Source organism: Anabrus simplex, chromosome 6 (assembly GCF_040414725.1).
Source record: "Anabrus simplex isolate iqAnaSimp1 chromosome 6, ASM4041472v1, whole genome shotgun sequence".
In the NCBI taxonomy this organism is placed as follows: Eukaryota; Metazoa; Arthropoda; class Insecta; order Orthoptera; family Tettigoniidae; genus Anabrus; species Anabrus simplex.
Window position 1 is genome coordinate 14,021,947 of NC_090270.1, and position 23,107 is coordinate 14,045,053.

General features: G+C 37.7%; 1 protein-coding gene across 1 annotated transcript in view; it reads right to left on the bottom strand.

The window, feature by feature from the left end:
* The window catches only part of mRpS7 (mitochondrial ribosomal protein S7), a 190,769-nt gene that overhangs the window by 18,455 nt on the left and 149,207 nt on the right, over positions 1–23,107 (bottom strand). Inside the window, exons 4-5 of the mRNA XM_067149633.2 lie at positions 15,507–15,674; positions 11,336–11,473 (exon numbers count right to left, since the gene is read on the bottom strand). Coding sequence (XP_067005734.1) covers positions 11,336–11,473; positions 15,507–15,674 — 306 coding nt within the window. The remainder of the gene's footprint in view (positions 1–11,335; positions 11,474–15,506; positions 15,675–23,107) is intronic.

A 23,107-nucleotide genomic window follows, 5' to 3' on the forward strand; every position in this document is an offset into this window, starting at 1 on the left:
CCTTGTAACCAACAATCTTTACATACTGCTGACTGAATACTTCTGCCTTTTGAAGATCCTCACATACACACTCCCCTTGTTCATTAATTATTCCTGGAATATCCTTCTTGGAACCTGTTTCTGCCTTAAAATACCTATACATACCCTTCCATTTTTCACTAAAATGTGTATGACTGCCAATTATGCTTGCCATCATGTTATCCTTAGCTGCCTTCTTTGCTAGATTCAATTTTCTAGTAAGTTCCTTCAATTTCTCCTTAGTTCCACAGCCATTTCTAACTATTTCTTTCCAGTCTGCACCTCCTTCTTAGTCTCTATATTTCTCTATTATAATAAGGTGGGTCTTTACCATTCCTTACCTTTCTTAAAGGTACAAACCTGTTTTTGCATTCCTCAACAATTTCTTTAAACCAATCCCAGAGTCTGTTTATATTCTTATTTACTGTTTTCCACCGATCATAGTTACTTTTTAAAAACTGCCTCATGCCTGCTTTATCAGCCATATGGTACTGCCTAATAGTCCTACTTTTAAGACCTTCCTTTCTATCACATTCATTTTTAACTACGACAAAAACAGCTTCATGATCACTAATACCATCTATTACTTCAGTTTCTCTATAGAGCGCATCTGGTTTTATCAGCACCACATACAGGATATTTTCCCCTCTGGTTGGTTCCATCACTTTCTGAATCAGCTGTCCTTCCCATATTAACTGATCTGCCATTTGTTGGTCATGCTTCCTGTCATTCGCATTACCTTCCCAATTGCCATATGGTAAATTCAGATCTCCCGCTACAATCACATTTCTTTCCTTGTCATTTCCTACTGTCCCCTTCAAAATTGGTAAAAGAAGGAATATTTTAATATCTCAGGGTGTTAAAATATTATTTCATCAGCCAGGGTGAAAATTTTCCCAGTTCAGTATCACCGAGAGGCGAGCGGCTCGAAACCGGAATTTCCGAAGCAAGAGAGGAGAGCTGGAATTTTTTTATGTGCCTGACAGCCAGCTGTATGCCATGTGACCGGCGGGGGAGAATCCAAGGCTAGCCGATCGATAAAGTCAAGGCCGTTCATCATCTAACTGTACCTCCAATAAAATCAAATCACCCGCTCGAGTGCAAGCTATTGACCAATCAGAAACGTTTACGGCGACACACCCTTGTCTTAAGACAATTATAATGTGGTGTTTCCCGAAGGAACTGCTCATTCTCGTCTTATTGTGCGTCTGATTCTGACTGCTTCTTCTAGACGCGCTTCTACTTGGAAAATATGCCGACGCTCATTTTACAGACCTCGCTGGGTTCGATTATTCGGCAGTTCATATTTATTAAAAATTTTGGTCTATGAATTTAGAAGATTATTGGAGAAGATACGTATTAATTCATAACATTTCTCATTGTGTGTGTGTGCTGGACACATTTTAAGACTTGTTTGTTAGTTTCAGCTTATTCTATTCCGGAAAACAGAAGAGGAAGACTACGTGGAGAATGAGATAAATTCAAGATGCCAGCACACCAGCCAAAGGAAGTCCATTGTTATTCCATGTTCGTCCTCGCAGCTGCAATGATGTTCTAAAATGCGAGGCAACTTTGGACATGGAGAGGACAGAGTTCGATGGTGGGTGACCTATCCCATGTCTAAGGTCATCAGCCAAAATCCAGCTTCAACATTCACTTAAGTACCATATTATAAATTATATCTGTCAATCTTTGTACACAAAATGTAGACATTACTCTTCCTTATTCATTTGCATAGGTTTCTCTTAGTATTGTAGTCGTTAGATATTTCATTTCTTCTTTCCACGGTGCAAGGTAGGTAGGTATTGTGTGAATGTGTATTGGACTATATTAGATAGTCAGTGCAGTGTGGATGTCTTCGAGATTCATTCTGACTGTCCCAATTCAGCAGTACAGAAGTGTATTAAAAATAATAGACCTCTCCGATAATAATGATTTAATTTGAAATTAAATTATAATTTATTTGAAGTCATGTGGGACAGATTATTAGTATGTTTTTTTACGTCAGATTTTCCTCGACGATATTGCGGTATTTTGGGATGCATTTCAAATGTGTTAGAGTCATCTGATATTTTATCGAGCTTTAGTATACGCGGATACGTGACCACGCACGGTTAATAATAATAATAATAATAATAATAATAATAATAATAATAATAATAATAATAATAATAATAATAATAATAATAATTTAACTTCACCTCGGGTTAAAAGATGAAATAAGGTCTTGAGTGTAAATATTGTTTGCTTTTGTGTGACATTAATGTGCGCTCTAAATAGGCAAATGTGAGCCTGGAATACGGCCGAATCCTGACGGATCATTTATTGCATTTGTTACATTAATGGTATTTATTACAGTTATTATATTTGATATATTTATGGACTTGGGAATGGATCAATTACTTGGTGTTTGATTTATGGATCCATTAATTGAGTCTAATGTGGAGAGAATATGTTGTTAAACATAATTTCTTCGAGTGGAGCACGTATTAATTGATAGCCATGATATTACGAGGATAATAATAGTGTTGCAACTCATGAACCATAGACGCGAATATTTATTTTTAACCTGCATTAATGGCATTCTATATGATATTTCCAATTATATCTATCTCTAACATTCTCATGAACACCGTTGTTGAGCTTAGTTACATTATTGAAGTGATATCCTGATGTCACTACATTCCATTTCGTCACAATGGTATTTCTTTAGCCGATACCGTCATCTGAAATCTTCCACGACTTAGTTTAAAAATAATAATCAAGGACTAGTATTTGTTGTAAATATTATTTAATGTTACCGTGTATCCTAGTGTGAATGTGGTATGTGTGATTTGCCATTATTTTGGGAATTGTGATATTTTTCTTGATGACATTCTGACTTGATCTCTTGTCTACTGCGTGTGTTCTGATCAATTTTTCGTGATTTTGCGTTGATCATATTTTACGGAGATGTGAATCTTTAGTGAATTTTATTTCAAAATAAGATAGAATAGGGTCTGATGTACTAGAAAAAAATGAATAAGCAAGGGTCATGCCCATGGATGGGACTCACAAAGTCATTTATTGTAAACCCTACATTGTTAAAAAATTTTCAATGAAGGTGATATTGATGAAAAACGCTACGTCAATTTATGTAATTATTAAGGAGAATTTTAAGATGATAATTTTAGAAATATTCTAGTTAATGAATTTAGAATTTGAGGAAAATAATGTAAAGAAAATTTTGACAGGAGAAATTTATTTTAGATATTTCTCATTAATTAGAGGAAGAGTTAATTCAATCATTAACGATTACTGAGTCAAAGAAATATTTAATTTTAAAATAATCTGATTTTAGTAGAGAAGGTCTTCTCACAAATAGAGTTTATTATTACTTATTTCATTCAACGTAGGCTAATAGTTATATGTATAATTACAGATATTTAAATCAGCTGAATTTTGGGGGAAGAAATTCCATATTACCGAGACAGACCGGCAGAGAAGATTTTTTTAAATTTAAAAAAACCACAAGATTTTGTTCAAATTTGAGTTTTGTGAAGGGTGCTAGTTTTAATAAATGTTTAAAACCTTATTTAGTGTTTATTTTTATTGTCGCTAGTCCTTAAGCTATCCCTGCCCTTAAAATTTTTTTGCATAGCCAGAAAATGAACAGTCTGCGACTGAGACTCTCGTTCTCCGGCTGAGTAGCCAGGTAAGAAGGGGGCACTACATAACTGATTATCTTATCAAATAATTCTGAATCCGTGTCAGTGCTACCCTTTCCCGGTCTGTACACTCCGAACATATCAAGTTGCCTATTATCTTTAGAAATGAGCCTTACACCTAGAATTTCATGTGTCTCATCTTTAACTTTTTCGTAGCTTACAAATTCTTCTTTCACCAGAATGAATACTCCCTACTCTACGATACACACTCCAGTTCCGTGAGAAAATTTCTGCATCCTTTATATCATTTCTCAGCCTTTCTTTACAATACTTCTACAGTTCAACACTAACAATTTTATGTCATCCCTACTTGATTTCCAGTTTCCTGCTCCCTTATCACCGCTCCTTAGGCCACCCCGTTTCCCTGAATGTACCTCCCTATTACCCTTCCAAACAAATTTCCTAACTTATACGTACCATTGCGGTTTAAGTGAAGGCCATCTGAGCGCAGATCCCTATCTCCTACCCACCCATTAGGATCCAGAAATTTCACTCCCAGTTTCCCACATACACACTCCATAGTCTCATTTAAATCCCCAATCACCCTCCAGTCAGTATCCCTCCTACACAGTATTCCACTAATAACAATCTCCGCTTTCTTAAAATTCACCCGTGCTGCTTTTACCAGATCCCACACATCTCCAACTATGTTGGTACTTATATCAGCTTGCCTTACGTTGTTGGTACCAACGTGAAACACTACCACCTTCACCTTCCCTTCCTCCCTCTCTTCTACTTTCCTCAACATCTGCCTCAACCTAATTCCTGGATAACATTCTACCCAGGTTCCCTTTCCTCCACACACTTTCCCCACGTGTCTAATGATGGAATCCCCCATTCCCCATGACCAGAGCCTCAACCCTACCCAGCTCATTTGATCCCCTCCCCTCCTGGTCAGCCCTATCTTTCCTGATAGCTGCAGAAGCTACTTCCTCCTCCCTTTTCTCCTTCCCATGACCCTCTTCCACCTGTCTTTTCCTATCCTCTACTCTACATTTCTCTTTCCTACCTTTTCCACACATCTCAGCAACAGTTCCCTGTCCCTCATCTTCCCTCTGTTGTTCTACCTGGAGTGACTCGTACCGATTTCCCACAGACACCTGTCCTGAATTCTGATCCTGAATAGAGCCCTTAGCCTGCAATCTCCTTCCCCTTAGAACATTAGACCATCTTTCTTCTACAACTTCTACTCTTCTACTGTTCTACCCTGGCAGTTCTGATCCTCAATCAGAGCCTGCTGATCCCTCTCCTGAACAAGTTTCAGCCTTTGTTAATGTGGTTTTGACCAATTCCCCCGTCCTTTTCAAAGATATTTCTAAACATCAGGAAGACGATCCTGAATTGAAGGGTATTATTGACAGGATTAAGTCTGGTGAACCTGTCAAACCATATGTCATAAAAAATGGTGTTCTGTGTTGTCCTGCTCGTGGTCGCAGAGACCCCAAAATTGTTGTTCCAGCTAATTTAGTTCCTGCTCTTTTCAAATATTTTCATGAATCCCCTGTTGGCGGACACCTTGGTGTATTCAAAACCAGAGAGAAAATTCGTAAGCATTTCATTTGGAAATCTATGGATGGTGAAATCCGCACTATGGTCAAATCTTGCAAAACCTGTAACATTAGTAAACCAGCTCCTAATACCCGCCTTGGTCTGTTGTCATCTGAGCAAGCTTCTCGCCCAATGGAGAGACTATTTATAGACTACATAGGACCATTCCCGCGATCACGGACCGGCCATCGTTTCATACTTGTGTGTTGATGCGTTCTCGCGTTTTACATGGCTGTTTCCTACTCGCATGGCTAATGCTAGTACTACTATTTCTTGCTTAAAACAGATCTCTGCTTCATTTGGACCCTGTCAATTTTTGGTGAGTGATAATGCTAGAACTTTTACATCTGTGCAATTCCGTAATTTCTGTTTTGACCTATCCATTTCTCATGTGACTACCACACCTTATTATCCCAGGCCTAATTATGCGGAAAGAGTCAATCGGAACCTAAGATCTGCTCTTATTACATACCATTCTTCTGACCGCTCCAAGAGGGATTCTTCACTTAATTGGCTATCATTTGCTTTCGATACTGCCGTCCATAAAAGTCACAAGCTAACTCCTGCTTCACTGATGCTAGCGTTCACCCCTAATTCTCCACTTTCTAATCTATGGTCCATTAACGATCTTCTGCCTGATGTCGCTAATCCAGAAACGATCCGTGCTGCTTGGCACCGTGCGCGTAAAAATTTGAAGGTTTATTACGCTAAAGTTCAACATAACTATAATCACGGGCGAAGACTGCACAATCTATCTGTAGGTGACCAGGTCTATGTAAAAGCTCATCCTATCAGTAGTGCTGCGGACCATGTAATTAGTAAGTTATCCCCCAGATTTCGAGGTCCCTGCACGATTTTGAAATTTTTAACCCCTGTGTCATTGTTAGTTAGTGATCCTGAAAGAAAGAGCAGTCGTGTGCATTTATCGCAAGTAAAAATTCCCTAGTTATGAGATAATACTTTGGAGACTATTTTTGTTTTAGGGTAGTTATAAGGAATTAGTTGTAAGCAAATTCTAGTTAATGGGCTGGTCAGTCATTTTTCGGGTTCTGTAGTTAATAATTTAGTTAAGAGTTACCTTAGTTGTAATGGGAATAGTCATTTATGATCATGTTAGATATAATTTAGTATGAATTTTGGGTAGAATTAAGATCTTTATAACTAGGGATTGTTGTCAAAATTTTGGAATCAGGGTAAACTCTGGTAGAGTTTTTGAGTTTCTTTAACTATTTTCTAAATTTTATCTTGAAGTTATATATAGTGCTTGCCTATAGGAGGGGCTAAGGTATTCCAAAACCTGTGGGGGAACCTCCCAAATGAAGGTCGTGGAGACACCGGTTGGGTGCCTCCAAGCTCTTGCCCACCAGGGTGGCTTTAGCTTCAGAAATTCCCTGCCTGCTGTGGATGAATTTCTGTTGCAGTGGCCGAAGGGGGATGCAATCCCCGTTTCTGCTGTCGTGCCTAGAGGAGAGGTGCGTTATGTCTTGGGCTCTGCCGTTCTGCACCGCAACCCAGTGACCAGATGTCCAGATGACAACTACTGTTCCTGCCTGACAACCGGACGTCCCTAGTCAAAAGAGGCACGGTTTGCATGGTGGTGACCATCATCCCATGCCAAAGATCCTGATGACTATATATTTACCGGACAGACACTGACGTGGCCACATCACATATTCTTGGACTTGTCAATCAACAGCGCAAACCTTGTAACCAGAGGTTTTAATGATACCAGTCGTGCTAGACTGTGCTCACTTATGGAGGATCCATGTAACATATTGGTGAACCCAGTTTGAACTGTAATGTGGAGGCTGGAGTCGTCAGTCACATAATCAGCAAGAACTAGTGGAGTTACTGTGTAAATAAAAGAACAGACTCAAAACTCATGCAGCAGATATTTATATTTTGTTTCCATATTTTTTTTTTATTTCCAGGGGACGTTTAGTTTTAAAAAAATTCAGAGTTGTGTTTTTTTTTTATGGACATGAAAGTGACAGTTTAAATTGTTGAAAATGTAATAATAACTTGGTAGTGTTGTGTTTTTTTTGGTGGACACGAAAGTTATTTGTTTTGAATTTTTTGCACAGTGTTATATGTCCTTTCTCTTTTAGTGAACATAAGTGATTAGTTATTTTTTTTTTTTTAAATTATGCAGAATTTGGACTGCTCAGTAAAGTGAAATTAAAGTGGGGGTGTATGTTGTGATTATTCGGGATTGACAGACAGGGGAATTTTATATCATGTAATTATTTATATTTTCTGTGTTGGGTTGTACTTTTTTGCGTACGAATTTTGGAATTATTTAATTTTAATATGGTTTTAAGATTATTTGATTGTCGTGGTAATTCTGGCACATACTGTACCACATGCGCCAGATCGGTGTGGGATGTTTCCGGTTTCATAATATTGCATCAATTTCGACGTTTCTGGATGCTACTCAATGTTCTTCATCAGATTTTGTTCCTGGGCCCCTATTGGTCATTATAAAATTAATTGTGATTGGTGGGTGAAGGAAAAAGAACGGACGCTCATTGGTTGTTTTACGATTTCCTAATTTCCGGAGAGAAGCACTTCGCTAGAGCCTAGCTCTTCCGAGGCGTCTTTGAATTGTGACCACTGAAGGGAGAAGTTGCCTTTTGCAGAAGACTGGTCTTCTTGGCCCCTCCAACAGGTAAGCACTTAGTTGTTTTTCATTTTTCACATTATCTTCAAATATAATATTCCATTTAATTTCTTTTGCCGGAGCTTACACGTTTTTTCCTTCAATCGCCAACATTTCAGTAAAATGACTTAGCCTACCGGCAAGTCATATCAGAGTAATGTTAAGAGACAGTTCCCATTTCTTTTGTTGATTTTGTAAATTAGATATTCAATGCCTTTCGATGTAATCATAATATGTAAATTTCTCCTTGGGACTGTCTCGTTTATCCCATTTCATCTTAGTGTATTCCCTTTTAAAAGGTTTTTTTTTTTTTTTTTTTTTTTTGTTTTTTTTTTTACATATACATACTTATGACTGTATGATGTTACCTTCTGTTTTCTTACATCAATATTATGTGATTTAAATGTTTCGCCATGAACAGTGGAACGTAGTGTGAGATGTTCAGACCTCAAGTTTAAATAACCTAAAATTCTAGCCTCGGGGTAAATTGTTTTTATTGTAAAATCTATTTTCGATTTTAAAGATATTTTGTTTGATTATTTGTGCTCCAAGTGGAATATAAATTGTTAAGTAAAGTTTAGGATTACATTTGACTTCGCTTCTTCAGCACTGCCAATACCTTACACCGCCTGGATATGGTTCTCAGCCGCTTCCCTGTTATCCTTTCTTAGCCGTCATGTTGGTTAACCTGTTTGTTATTGTTTTCGGTGTTTTATGTGCGTATGGTTTTAATTTCATACATATTATTATCATGTCTGCGTTAATTGGTGTTATGTGTAACTATGTGAATGCACAACGGTAGCAAACATTTTTATAATTTTTATTATTCCTATTACTTGTAACCTTACTTATTCTGGAGGTTACAAAATTTATGGTCACAGAATGTCTCACCTATTCAGACACTTCTCTCAGACAATCCACATATCGAACGTATTACAATGGCAGAACTAGTTGCTGTCCTGAAAAACACTAAAGTGCAATAAAACACGTGGGGAAGATGGCTTAAATTTAGAGTTATTCAAATATTCATGCGAATCTTTCCAAGAAAGAGTCACCCAGTTCCTAAATAGAATTTGGAAAGGAGAAAACCCACCTGAAAACTGGAATAAAGCAATAGTTACACCCATTTTCAAGAAAGGTGACAAAAATGATTGTGAAAACTACAGGGGCATATGTTTATTAAATTCTGGTTATAAAATATACGCACAATCATTAAAAGTAAACTGTACAAAGACTATGAGAACAATCTGGGAGAAGAACAATTCGGCTTCAGAAAGGCAAGATCTTGCTGCGATGGCTATTTCACAATGAAAATCCTTCTAGAAAAACACAGGGAATTTAATGTAGAAACATATATTACCTTTGTGGACCTCAAAAAAGCTTTTGACAAAGTAAACCGCAATACCTTACTTAATATTTTAATATCTGACCACACCCCGCAACAGATGGTACAGAACATAAGTAACCTTTACAAACATAACCTGATTTCCATAAAGGTCAACGATAAATTATCAAAGTGGAAAACAATAAACACAGGAATAAGACAGGGCTGTGGTCTTTCCCCTCTCCTGTTCATAATCCATCTGAATGTTCTCATATGAGAATTTAGGGAAACAAGACAGGGTTCCATCCGCATTAACAGAAATCTACAGCTGGACACAATATTATTTGCAGATGACTTTGTGCTGGTCGCCACCTATGAATATGATTTACAGTGTTCAATGTATAACCTAAACCTAGTCTCAGAAAAGTACTCAATGGAAATATTCCCTGAGAAAACTAAAATAATGGCTTTCTGTGGGAAGGAATCAGTAAGAAGCAAGATCTGCTTAAATAACAACATTTTGGAAAGACTAAATGATTTTAAATACCTCAGCTACAAACTGTCTTTCTTTGAAGAACTGGACATACCCGAGAAAATCTCCAAATTCAACAGATGTCTGGGAATCATCAATAAAGTTTTTAGACCATCATTAGTTCAGAAACACACCCGTACAAGAATCTACAAAACCTTGGCAAGACCTGTACTTTGCTATGGAAGTGAAGTGTGGACCCTGAGGAAATGCGATGAGAGAAGAATAACAACGGCTGAAATGAAATACATGCGACGAACAGCAGGAGTCACTAAGTGGGAACACAAAAGAAATACAGATGTGCTGAATGACCTTAAAAGCAGACCTATATTGGAATAAATCTATGAATATCAGAGAAATTGGCTAGAACACCTAAACAGGATGCACAGAAGCGGGATCTCCAAAGCAGTCATAAACTAGTGCCCTGGTGGGAAGAAATCTCTGGGACGCCTAAGGAAGAGATGGTGTGAAAATTCAAATCTTTTGTATAGACAGCAACAGTTCTTCTATAGGACTAATACGTGAAAGGATGATGATGATGATGATGATGATGATGATGATGATGATGATGTACAACTTTCTCAACCTGCCTCCTGTAGCGAGCGCTCTAATCTGTGTTGGAAATCACGTTCTTTTCACGAGGGATGGAAAACAAACATTTTCAGGACTAGGAAAAATGTGATCATAGTAAGAATCGGTAATAGTTAAAATTAATTACATGATAAGCGAGGTAGTTTTAAATACTGTAGATTTAATATGATGATGGTGATGACAAGGGGAGAAAGAGAAGGAGAAAACCTTGAGGTTGATGAATATTTCAAATATTTGGGAAGTTAAATAATGCAAGGTTGGATAAAGAGATGGCTACCTGGTGTGGAACAGAGAAGTTCCTACAAAATGTAAAGAGATAATGTATATTAACGTATGCATCAGACAGCAAGAAATGAGCACAATTCAGGCCAGTCAGAGGAGGAACAGACTAAGAAATGTTGAGGTCAGGAAAGAGATAGTTTGGGATGGACAAGAATAAACTGAGATGGTAATAATAATTATTATTTCATGTGGCTATTTCTAACGGTGTCTCAGAATTAGAAAAATAACTAACAAGTAAGCCATAGTATGGAAATCTGAAAAAAACGGAAGTTTTGAACAAACTGATTGCCATTTCATACCAATTTTAATGTGTGTGTGTGGGTTTTTCTTGACGTTTATGAAAAACCGGATATAACGACAATCTGCCCTTATGAATTCTTATTATAATAGACTTCTACTGTAATCTCAACTGTTGTTCATAGAAACAGTGTCTTTGTCGGAGTCAACTTTTGTTGCGTTTCCTGTCTCCAGTCTCCAGTGCAAACAGAACAAAACTCTTCAAAAACAGAATTATTATTTACAATCTCGTGTTTTAGTCATCCCTAAATTATGCTTTGTTTTGTTTTTGGTAAATAGTTTTTATTTAATCATAAAATTACAACTATTTATTTCCAAAAAAGGAATGAAAAAGAACAGAATGCAGTTTAATGTACACTCACCAGATTACAGGTTCATACCTGATTGGCTGCAGCATCCAGGAGTTCCCAGGCCAGTTTCTCAGGAAGATGCACGGTGCGTTCCTTCTCTCTAGCAGCTGTCAGTAACCACTTCATTGCCAGAAAATATGATTTCTTGTCTGTTACTGGGACGGGCACCTGTAGCAACAAATAGTCACTTGTAGAAAATACGTAAGCCAACTACAACCAAATACCACCTCATATCTTAATTTGATTAGTTCAGACAAACCGTAGAGTAAAGTATAAGATAAAAACAGACTTGGAACAATCTTAAATACAGTACAATGTATTCCTGAGGCACACCTTGTCATTGTTTTGGAATAACACGTACTTGCGGTTATTCAGGCCAATGAAAGTGAGAGGGTGCGTGATGAACATAGATAATCCAATTTCATGAACAATGTACTGGCCACATGCAGTATTTCAAAACACAGTAGGGAAAGAGTTTATTTCAAAAAATACTCTGTAATATTTTTTTCTTGCTAGAGTAGTTTAAATTTTTCATCATGACACTACGCATTTTCCATGCCGCCACAATGTCATTGTACTGAGTGAATTGGCCGTGCGCAGCTGTGAGCTTGCATTCGGGAGATAGTGGATTCGAACCCCACTGTCGGCAGCCCTGAAGATGGTTTTCCGTGGTTTTCCATTTTCACACCAGGCAAATGCTGGGACTGTATCTTAATTAAGGCAACAGCTGCTTCCTTCCCCCTCCTAGGTCTTTCCTATCCCATCGTTACTGTAAGACCTGTTTGATCTGGTGCTAAATTTTCACTTTTCACTAACTATTGAAATTCAGTCTGAAAGGCACCGGTACATTGGCACTCAACCGCTCCCCTGCACAGTAAGTGACGCTGCTTAAATCTTGTGAGCCATCTCGACCCAATCACACATTACATCAATGATAAGCCCTTGTGCCCTTTTTTGCTTCTAGCGACATCTAACTCTTCAAATAACACTTTCCACACTGCTCATTTCAGTTGTGCCTGGTATGAGGATACTTAATTTTTTGGCTTTACTGAGGCTTTTCCTGAAATATTTTGATTTTCTTCTTTTGGTTGCATAAGAAAATTGATAACACAAATGAGAAAGTCCACCACTGCTATCACTGCTATGCACAATTGCTGTAGCTTTGCCATGTCATTCTTACCATTGCAGACTGTTTGTACTCCTGTTCTACGATCTGCAGCCGGCTCTCCCTTCTAAAATTATCATCATCATCATCATCATCATCATCAAGTTCCACACAGAATTGAGCTTGGTTTAAATTTTCACAAAACTGCTAGACTGACAATGTGACGTGTGCTACAAGAGTATATATATATATATATATATATATGTGACCTCGTTCAAGTCAATTTTGGATCATTTAAAATTGTATTAAATTTTATCATCTAAATTTATGGGACACTCTGTACTGCACGTGCCGATTTTTCTCAGACTTGCACAAGATACAAGCTTCAAGAGGTTTCCTAACAACTGTCCAATTAAACATTTAGATTTGATTGGTTTAAATAAATCGAAAGGCAACTCCTATGCGGTCATTGGTCATTAATTTTGCTGTGCCACTTCCAGTTGCACCACCCAGCACGAGCTACCTTCGGGAAGCACGTCGCAGGGTGTTTGATTTCTGTTTTCGGCATCATATAGAACAGATGTGTTGTCCAGGAGCTCTGTGCTCTATTGCAGATCTTGCCTTCTCTTGGGGTAAGCAAAACTTAAATTTACTAACGTAACTTAATGGTATTTTATTTCACATTTTAATTTGTCACAGAAGTTTATATGTTGATTTTCTATAAGATATTAATTGTAATTTACAATGGTGTAAAGAAGTCTTGCATCCATCTTCATGTTGCCACGAGGCAAGCCTTTTCTAACAGTTTTGTAACTTAACTTCATTTTTCATTAAACTTGACCCCAGTAACTCTGCTTCATTTTAAAATGTTTTCCTCTGACCTGTATTTTATTTCTTTAGTGAAGGTGGTCACTTCGCATTAAAGGTATTTTTCATGAAGATTAGTACTGGCAAGATTGTAAGAGTGCAACATAATTACATCAGGGTTTGTTTTTTCATTTTGTGTTTACGTTACAGGTAGTGTTAATTTTTTCTTTATCTTTAATGTTTTTATAATTAAGTATTTACTATAAGTACAATAGGTATTGTGATAGTACATATATCACACCCCCGAATTATATGTAGAAGTTATAGATATTATTGTCAGTATTCGATTTATTATTATTATTATTATTATTATTATTATTATTATTATTAGTATTTCATTTGTATATTTTGTCATTTATATTGGTAAGCTGGAAAATATCCACATATGTAGGTATGAGTAATTTGTTTTGCATGAGTGGGAAAACATTGCTTTAATAACTCTGGTAATTTGAATGAGTCATATGGCTGCCCCAGTGCTTGTTGTGATGTACTTGTGTCGGGAAATTCATGAGTCATGTATATATCCCAGCCTGATGAGATGAGCTTGTTGTTGTACCAGGGAAATTTGATGATTCATGTAAAACTCCCCAGAGTTTGTTATTGTCTTGGGAGGAAGAAGTAGTTCAGGGCTTGGTCTTGACTAGAGATCACTCATGATTGGTGGGCAAGCACCAATCCAGACGTATCATCTGAGAGGAGGGGGATGTTGATGTCTATAAAAGTTGATCATACGGCGGCAACCAGGAGATTATGAAAAACATTGTAAGGGTGATTGTAGAGGTGATTGTAAAGGAACGAGAAGGAAGATAACTACAACTACAACTGACGCACTGTACGGGAAGGAAGTGGTGCTGATACACGGTACTGGAGTGACACGGCTGCAATGGACTGGACTTAAAACGTTCGTGGAGCGTAGTCTTGTTATGTTTGTGGAAAGTGGCTGATTGTGGAGAGTGCTTGCGCATTAAGTATTGTAGCACTTGTGGCGGCCTAGCATTATATGTTGGTGAAAGCTATCTCAGACTTTCCATAAATTTATATGTTGAGGATCGACAGACGTGTGTATATATCTTTACAACAAGTGTTAAAATATGTGAACACAGTAGTACAAGGTACGGTATCTGTGTGATGTGATAACTGCCGATTATGAGAATCGGTAAATCGAATTGATATAGAGACAGTGAAGGGTGTTTATCTTCATACATGTACATTGTTCATCGGACCATCTACAAATGGTAGCTTAGTTCTCGCTTTCGTTTTCCCACGATTTTCATTATTGTTGTTGTTGTAAATATGGAGTCTTCCAGCAATATTTTATGTGTGTATTATATGTATAATGTTGTATGTTGATGAGGTGCTCATGCACGGAATTTGTTCAGAATATAGTTAGCTATTTTAGAATCAGTGTTATTGATAAACCTAGGTGCAGTTCCTACCTAATTAGTCGTTTTCAGGAGGTTAGGTAAGGCCTGCAGCAGATGTACCAGTACGCAGCATTATGTACACGCCCTGGGATATAAAGTTTATCATGCTCTTATCTAAATTCGAGGGATCCATTCTGGTGAACTCTGGCGCCCATACTACGGACATTTCGGTTAATTATGCTTATTAATTTTATTAAGTTTTTGAGTAATTTTATTTATATATTTTTATTCATGATTTTATTTATTATTATCATCAAAAAAAGTTACAGTATTAACTAAATTATTCTTTGGTCGAAGTTTCAGCCACAAAAGTTCTTCGATCCACAACCCCATAGGGTTCCTTCCGCTGCTCACATCCTGCCGCTAGTTTCTGTGTATTTTACCTTGTTTAATTTTGATTTTATGATGTAATTTTAACAATTCTAAATTGCATTTAATGTCCAAATGTTTTTCATTCTATAACTGTTTTATGAATGCCCCAAGAGCCACTACAGACATGAATGGATGTGGTAGCCTAATCAATTGTCACATGCGTGTGGTTTTAATGCCTTCTTTTTTTTTTTTTTTTAATGTCCAATGTCGATTTGGCTTTACAGTCTGTCGAAAACACAAACATGTACATACTATCAAACAAAAAATGACATGACTCCACTTTAAATCATACTTTGGTTTCATTAGAGAAAAGCTGTAAAGTTGCTGTACATGGTTTATTGTTGTCATAAAGGCTACATTTCTTAACAAGTGAAATTGTCTAATTCACCAATTCTTTTAAAGGTTGCACGAAGAACCCACAAACTGTACTTACCTGATATCTGGTGCCCCCCCGCTTGATAGGAGTCAACTCCAACAGTGGTCTCGAGTTTTCTATCGCTTCATGGAGAATTTTCTGAGGGTTCATTTCAATCTTCTCTTTATCAGCTTCAGAAGCCTTGCAGTAACGTTCTATCTGTATCCGCTTAATGTTCTCGAATGCCTACAACAGAATTAATTCCTGATGGATTGAAAGAATTAACACAGCCTATAGTTTCATTTTGTGGATGTGGGCACAGACAGCAATGGTTGACTGATTCCCCTGGTACTGATTTCACAAGTCAAGACGGGAGAAAATAATTTTTTTTTCTAGTGACCAGAGAGCATAATTCCTTTTTACTTTATTTATTCTTTTTACGCCATTTAAAAACAAAGTCCTGTTAAGAATAATGCTAGAAAAGTGTATTGGTAATTTGTATCATTTGAGACTTGTGTTGTTATATGTGCTGTACAGTAGTTTGCTGTTGTTAAAACAATACTTTTCAAAGTTATATAACTTGCCTCCTATATACCGGAAACATGCAATCATGGAAAATAAATTTTGTATTAAACAATGCTTTAAAACAAAACCGAAAACTAACGCGGAACAGAACAATTTCTGGGTATCATTTTTGTAAATAACCTGATGAAAACGGAATAAAGTGCAACTGAACTCCATTGAATTGTTCATAATTTTGTCAGCTTAGTTGTTTTGTAACTGGAAACACACAAACTACAGTGCTCTCATCAATATAATTTGAAAGTTGAATATTTCGTAACTATGTAAGAACGATCTACCAGAATTACAATAAATAAATAAATAAATAAATAAATGACAATTCTCTAACATTCTGCCCACCCCCCCTCGAAAGGTACTCTTTAACTGAATGTTATTTTTTCCCTAATTTAACAATTAAATTATTTTCAAGATAAATTAATACGAGTTCTGAATCTGTTCTAAGAGATTTCACTTTCTTTCACAAACATAAATAACAAACCAAATGATCCCAGAGGAGTAAATAACTCTTCAAAGGGAAAGGGAGGTACCTGGGCAGGCTCTAGAAAGTTACATTACGAAAAAAACTACCTTCGACAATATAACAGAGTTATTACAAGTGATGAAATGCCAACTTCTTGTAATGTATTGAATAGGTGGAAATAAACAAAAGATATTATCCTATATACAGTTTAATATAACAGAGTGCGAATACACGGTTTATAATGGATGGAATTTTCTCAATCATAGCCTATTACCATTCTGGAAGTTACAGTGTGTTTCACAATTTTGGATTACAAGTTATATATACAGGTAGGAATAAATTATAATATTAATTTACAGGTGTTTATATTAACGGAACTGATATCAATGTCTATGTACAACATGTTTCAAACATAACCTCACACACACGTAAATAATGACAATACTAACACTAAATGGAGGTACAATTCACAGCTATACATACAAGTAATAATAATAATAATAATAATAATAATAATAATAATAATAATAATAATAATAATAATAATATAGTATTCACACAGACGCACACAAGAAGCTGTCAGTTGGTACAATGAATTTTCTCACCTATATACACAAATTACACACTCACATAACCTTAATCACCATATCACAATAAAACACTTCACTTCATGAATATCAAGAAGCTGCCGTGATTAAAACAGTTGACAACTAACACCGAATACCACAGAGGTTACACCTGAAATACAGTTGAAAACGACTGCGAATTTCAATATGGAGACTGCAAAGATTGCATGTCAGCCCGGGATATATACTTGCTACACCATAACTCGTCAACCAATAACTTCCAAACAACTACCTAACTAACTGTAACTCTCCATAACTAACTAGTAACTCCATCGTCAAGATCGCGTCTTTATATTGTAGGTGCCTGGCCAGGCTCTAGAAAGTTACGTTACAAAAAAATCTACCTTCGAGAATATACCAGAGTGCAAATACACAGTTAATAATGGATGGAATTTTCTCAATCTTTCTCGTAGCCTATTACCATTTTGGAAGTTATAGTGTGTTTCACAATTTTGGATTACAATTTATATATACAGGTAAGAATAAATTATAATATTAATTTACAGGTATTTACATTAACGGAACTGATATCAATGTCTATGTAGAACATATTATGTTTCAAACATAACCTCACACACAATACGATCATTCAACTACATAAATAATAACAATACTAATACTAAATGAAGGTACACTTCATAGCTATACATACAAGTAATAATAATAATAATAATAATAATAATAATAATAATAATAATAATAATGGCTGATGGTGTGGGTTACTGTAGTAACGTCCTAGTTCGTGAACCATGGGCAACGGCTCAGTGGCCTAGTAAGTGGTCCTGAGAGTCAGGATACCAGTTGCTATGGAATGGGAGTGGGCATCTCGGATATATTCTGAGTCATGGCCTTCCTTGTGCTCTTTCGGCTAGGACTATACAATCCACCGGTGGTCCATAACCCATTAGAGGAGAGATCCTCACTTGGATTATGTGTGAGTAGGGTAGCATCCTGCGTCATGAATTTACCGAACTCAGAACCTTTTAAGCAAGGGTCGGACCTATGGGAGTAATGGAGTCCCACTCCCATTTGACAGGCAAGGGACTCCTTGGAAACAACTTGGTAAACAATATGGAATTCGATGGGGAGCTATCAATATTAATGGGGCTTATGGTAGAAAGAAAGTAGAACTGGCTGAGTCAGCAAAGAGGATGCATCTGGATGTGCTATGATTAAGTGATATTCAGGTAAGGGGAGATAACGAGGAAGAGATAAAAGAGATTATAAAGTGTACTTGACGGGTGTTAGAAAGGGAAGGGCAGAGTTAACAGGAATACCATTGCACCCAACATAGTTTCTGTTAGGCACGTAAATGAGCGAATGATGTGGGTAGATTTGACACTAGGAGGAATTAGGTCGAGAACTGTCTCAGTGTATTCACTATGTGAGGGTGCAGATGATGACGAAGTTGACAAGTTTTATGAAGCACTGAGCGACATCATGGTCAAGGACAATAGCAAGATTAGAATAGTGCTAATGGGCGATTTCAATGTGAGAGTTGGAAATAGAACTGAAGGATACGAAAGGGTAATTGGTAAATGTGGGGAGGATATGGAAGCTAATGGGAATGGGAAGCGTTTGCTGGAATTCTGTGCTAGTATGGGCTTAGCAGTTACGAATACATTCTTCAAGCTTAAGGCTATTCACCGCTACACATGGGAGGCTAGGGGTACCAGATCCATAATAGACTATATCCTAACAGACTTTGAATTTAGGAAATCTGTTTGGAATGTATGAGTTTTCCGGGGATTTTTCGATGATACAGACCATTATCTGATCTGTAGTGAACTAAGTATCTCTAGGCCTAGGGTAGAGAAAATGAAATCTGTCTGCAAATGAATAAGGGTAGAAAATCTCCAGGACAAGGAAATTAGACAGAAGTACATGGATATCATCAGTGAGAAGTTTCGAACAGTGGACAGTAAGCAGGTTCAGGATACAGAAAGAGAATGGGTGGCATACAGGGATGCTGTAGTAGAAACAGCAAGGGAATGCCTAGGAACAACTATGTGTAAAGATGGGAAAATGCGAACATCTTGTGGTATGATGAAGTGAGAGCAGCTTGTAAACATAAGAAGAAGGCTTATCACAAATGGCTCCAAACAAGGGCCGAGGCAGACAGGGATTTGTACATAAATGAACGAAACAGAGCGAAATAAATAGTTGTTGAATTCAAAAAGAAGTCTTGGGAAGATTTTGTTAAAAACATGGAAAGGCTAGGTCAAAGCAGCAGGGAAACCTTTCTGGACAGTAATAAAGAATCTTAGGAAGGGAGGGAAAAAGGAAATGAACAGTGTTTTGAGTAATTCAGGTGAACTCATAATAGATCCCAGGGAATCATTGAAGAGGTGGAGGGAATATTTTGGACATGTTCTCAATGTAAAAGGAAATCATCCTGGTGGTGTTGGCAAACAGCCAAGCTCATGGGGAGGAGGAAAATGACGTGGGTGAAATTATGCGTGAGGAAATGGAAAGGATGGTAAATAAACTCCATTGTCATAAAGCAGCAGGAATAGATGAAATTAGACCTGAAATGGTGAAGTATAGTGGGAAGGCAGGGATGAAATGGCTTCATAGAGTAGTAAAATTAGCATGGAGTGTTGGTAAGGTACCTTTGTTGGACAAAAGCAGTAATTGCACCTATCTATAAGCAAGGGAACAGGAAGGATTGCAACAACTATCGAGGTATTTCATTGATTAGTATACCAGGCAAAGTATTCAATGGCATCTTGGAAGGGAGGGTGCGATCAGTCATTGAGAGGAAGCTGGATGAAAACCAGTGTGGTTTCAGAATCAGATTTTCAGTATGCGCCAGGTAATTGAAAAATACTACGAGAGGAATAGGCAGTTGTGTTTATGTTTCATAGATCTAGAGAAAGCATATGACAGGGTACCGAGAGAAAAAATGTTCACTATACTGGGGGACTATGGAATTCAAGGTAGATTATTAAATTCAATCAAAGGCATTTATGTTGACAATTGGGCTTCAGTGAGAATTGATGGTAGAATGAGTTCTTGGTTCAGGGTATTACAGGAGTTAGACAAGGCTGTAATCTTTCACCTTCGCTGTTCGTAGTTTACATGGATCATCTGCTGAAAGGTATCAAATGGCAGGGAGGGATTCAGTTAGGTGGAAACGTAGTAAGCAGTCTGGCCTATGCTGACGACTTGGTCTTAATGGCAGATTGTGCCGAAAGCCTGCAGTCTAATATCTTAGAACTTGAAAATAGGTGCAATGAGTATGGTATGAAAATTAGCCTCTCGAAAACTAAATTGATGTCAGTAGGTAAGAAATTCAACAGAATTGAATGTCAGATTGGTGATACAAAGCTAGAAGAGGTCGATAATTTCAAGTATTTATGTTGTGCGTACTCCCAGGATGGTAATATAGTAAGTGAGATTGAATCAAGGTGTAGTAAAGCTAATGCAGTGAGCTCACAGTTGCAATCAGCAGTATTCTGTAAGAAGGAAGTCAGCTCCCAGACGAAATTATCTTTACATCGGTCTGTTTTCAGACCAACTTTGCTTTACGGGAGCGAAAGCTGGGTGGACTCAGAATATCTTATTCACAAGTTAGAATTAACAGACATGAAAGTAGCAAGAATGATTGCTGGTACAAACAGGTGGGAACAATGGCAGGAGGGTACTTGGAATGAGGATATAAAGGCTAATTTAGGAATGAACTCGATGGATGAAGCTGTACACATAAACCGACTTAGATGGTGGGGTCACGTGAGGCGAATAGAGGAGGAAAGGTTACCTAGGAGAATAATCGACTCTGTTATGGAGGGTAAGAGAAGTAGAGGGAGACCGAGACGATGATGGTTAGACTCAGTTTCTAACGATTTAAAGATAAGAGGTATAGAACTAAATTAGGCCACAGCACTAGTTGCAAATAGATGACTGTGGCGACGTTTAGTAAATTCACAGAGGCTTGCAGACTGAACTCTGGAAGGCGTACCAGTCTTTAATGATAATGTATGTATGTATGCAACAAAAGTGCCAAAATGCAACCTATATGTGTTGGGAACTGGATTCCTAGTACACAACAGTATCCAGAACTCTGTGATAAACTTCACGTCACCTTCAGAACATTTCTCCTTGCTCACAGTTAAATGCGCCAATAAAGCCTATTCACTAATTAATGCACACGCTCCAGTCAACAGTGAACCTGACAAAAACAAGGTTGAAAAAATTTTTGGTCACAATTCGAAAGGGCACTTACCAAGATCCCTCAGCATCATGTAAAAATCCTCCTTGGAGATTTTAATGTGCAAATCGGCAGAGAAAGGAAACACAGACATATCACTGGAGGTTTCTCAGCACACAAGAAGACTAACGCAAATGGACACCGTTTAATCAACGCATGTGGAATGGCAAACCTCCAGCTGATGTCCACACACTTTAAGAAATCTCCACAAAAAATGACCACATGGAAATCGCCAGTCACCTAGGCGAATACCAGATCGACCATGTAGCAATTACCAGAAAATTTTCCCCAGAAATTATGAACATCAGGGTACGCAAAGGTTATGTAGAGTCAGACCACCACCTCTCACAAATCAAAATCCATTTCAAACTCAATCGAAGGAAATACCAAAAACCTACAATCCCAAGCACTGACCCAGGTTATCTGCAAGAACATGCACATGAGTTTGCACAGTCATTGCGTGCAAATGCAAAAACATGGGATGCACTCCTTGAGAGTATCCAAGAATCATCTAGGAAACTTGGCCAACCACCCCGTAAAGGGAAACATAGATGGTGGACTTCGGATTGCGACAGAGCACTGGAAACACATATGCAAGCCTGGAAGAATTGGCACAGTCATCAAACTCCAGAGAATTGGCATATTTTTTCAGAAACTCAGAAGCAAACGTCCAAAAGACTCAGACGAATTAAACATGCATACCATAACAAGAGATTACAGGAGATCGATAATGACTTTAAACGGAATAACACAAGAAATTTCTACAAAACCTTCCGCAAAGAGCTGACCAGCTTTCTTTCTTTTCGGCGCCCTGACGGAACTCTCGAGACAAACACGAAGGCTAACTGTGACATCCTGAAACAACACTTCAAAAAGTTAGACAACTGAGAAACTTCAATTCCACATACCCACTCCAAACCCAGATTCACTTCCACCGACTCATGAGGAGATAAGGAGCATCATATTACATCTCAAAAACAATAAAGCACCAGGAGAAGATGGTGTAATAGCCGAGATGCTGAAGATTGGAGGGGATCAAATGATCGACCAATTACAGGTCATCACTGCGAACATATGGAAAAGTGAAGTCATACCTGTAGATTGGAAAACTGCCCTGATCCACTCACTGCATAAGAAAGGTGACAAGATGGATCCAAACAACTACCGAGGTATTTCTCTTCTGCCAATAGCATACAAAATTCCTTCATGTGCTCTGCTTACCAGATTGGAACAACACACAGAAGATACGATCGGCGAATACCAGGCGGGCTTCCGTCCACATCGATCGTGCGTGGAACAGATCTGGAACCTGAAGATGATACTCCAACACCGCCAGTCAAACTGCACAGTAGTCACTTTGGTAGATTTAAAAAAAGCATACGACTCAATAGACAATGGTATCCTGTTCAATGTCCTTTGAGAATACAGTGTTGATAACAAAACAGTCACGTTAATCCAACAAACCTTAACAGATACAACCTCTAAGGTGAAAAACAGGCGTTAGACAAGGTGATGGATTGCCCCCACTTTGGTTCAACCTAGTATTGGATAAGGTCATTAAAACATGGGAGAAAGAAGTACCCGGAATAAACAAGGGAACAAAAAGTAAACGAATCTAGCAATAATTACCCAGACTCCCAAAGAAGCCAGGCACGCCATTGAGAAGCTTCACGAGATTGAATCAAAACTGGTCTCCAAATCTCTTATGAAAAAACGCAATACATGGACTCCAAGTGCACACACCTAACATCACCAGTGACCAAATATGGCAACATTTTGCAAATCAAACAGTTCCAGTACT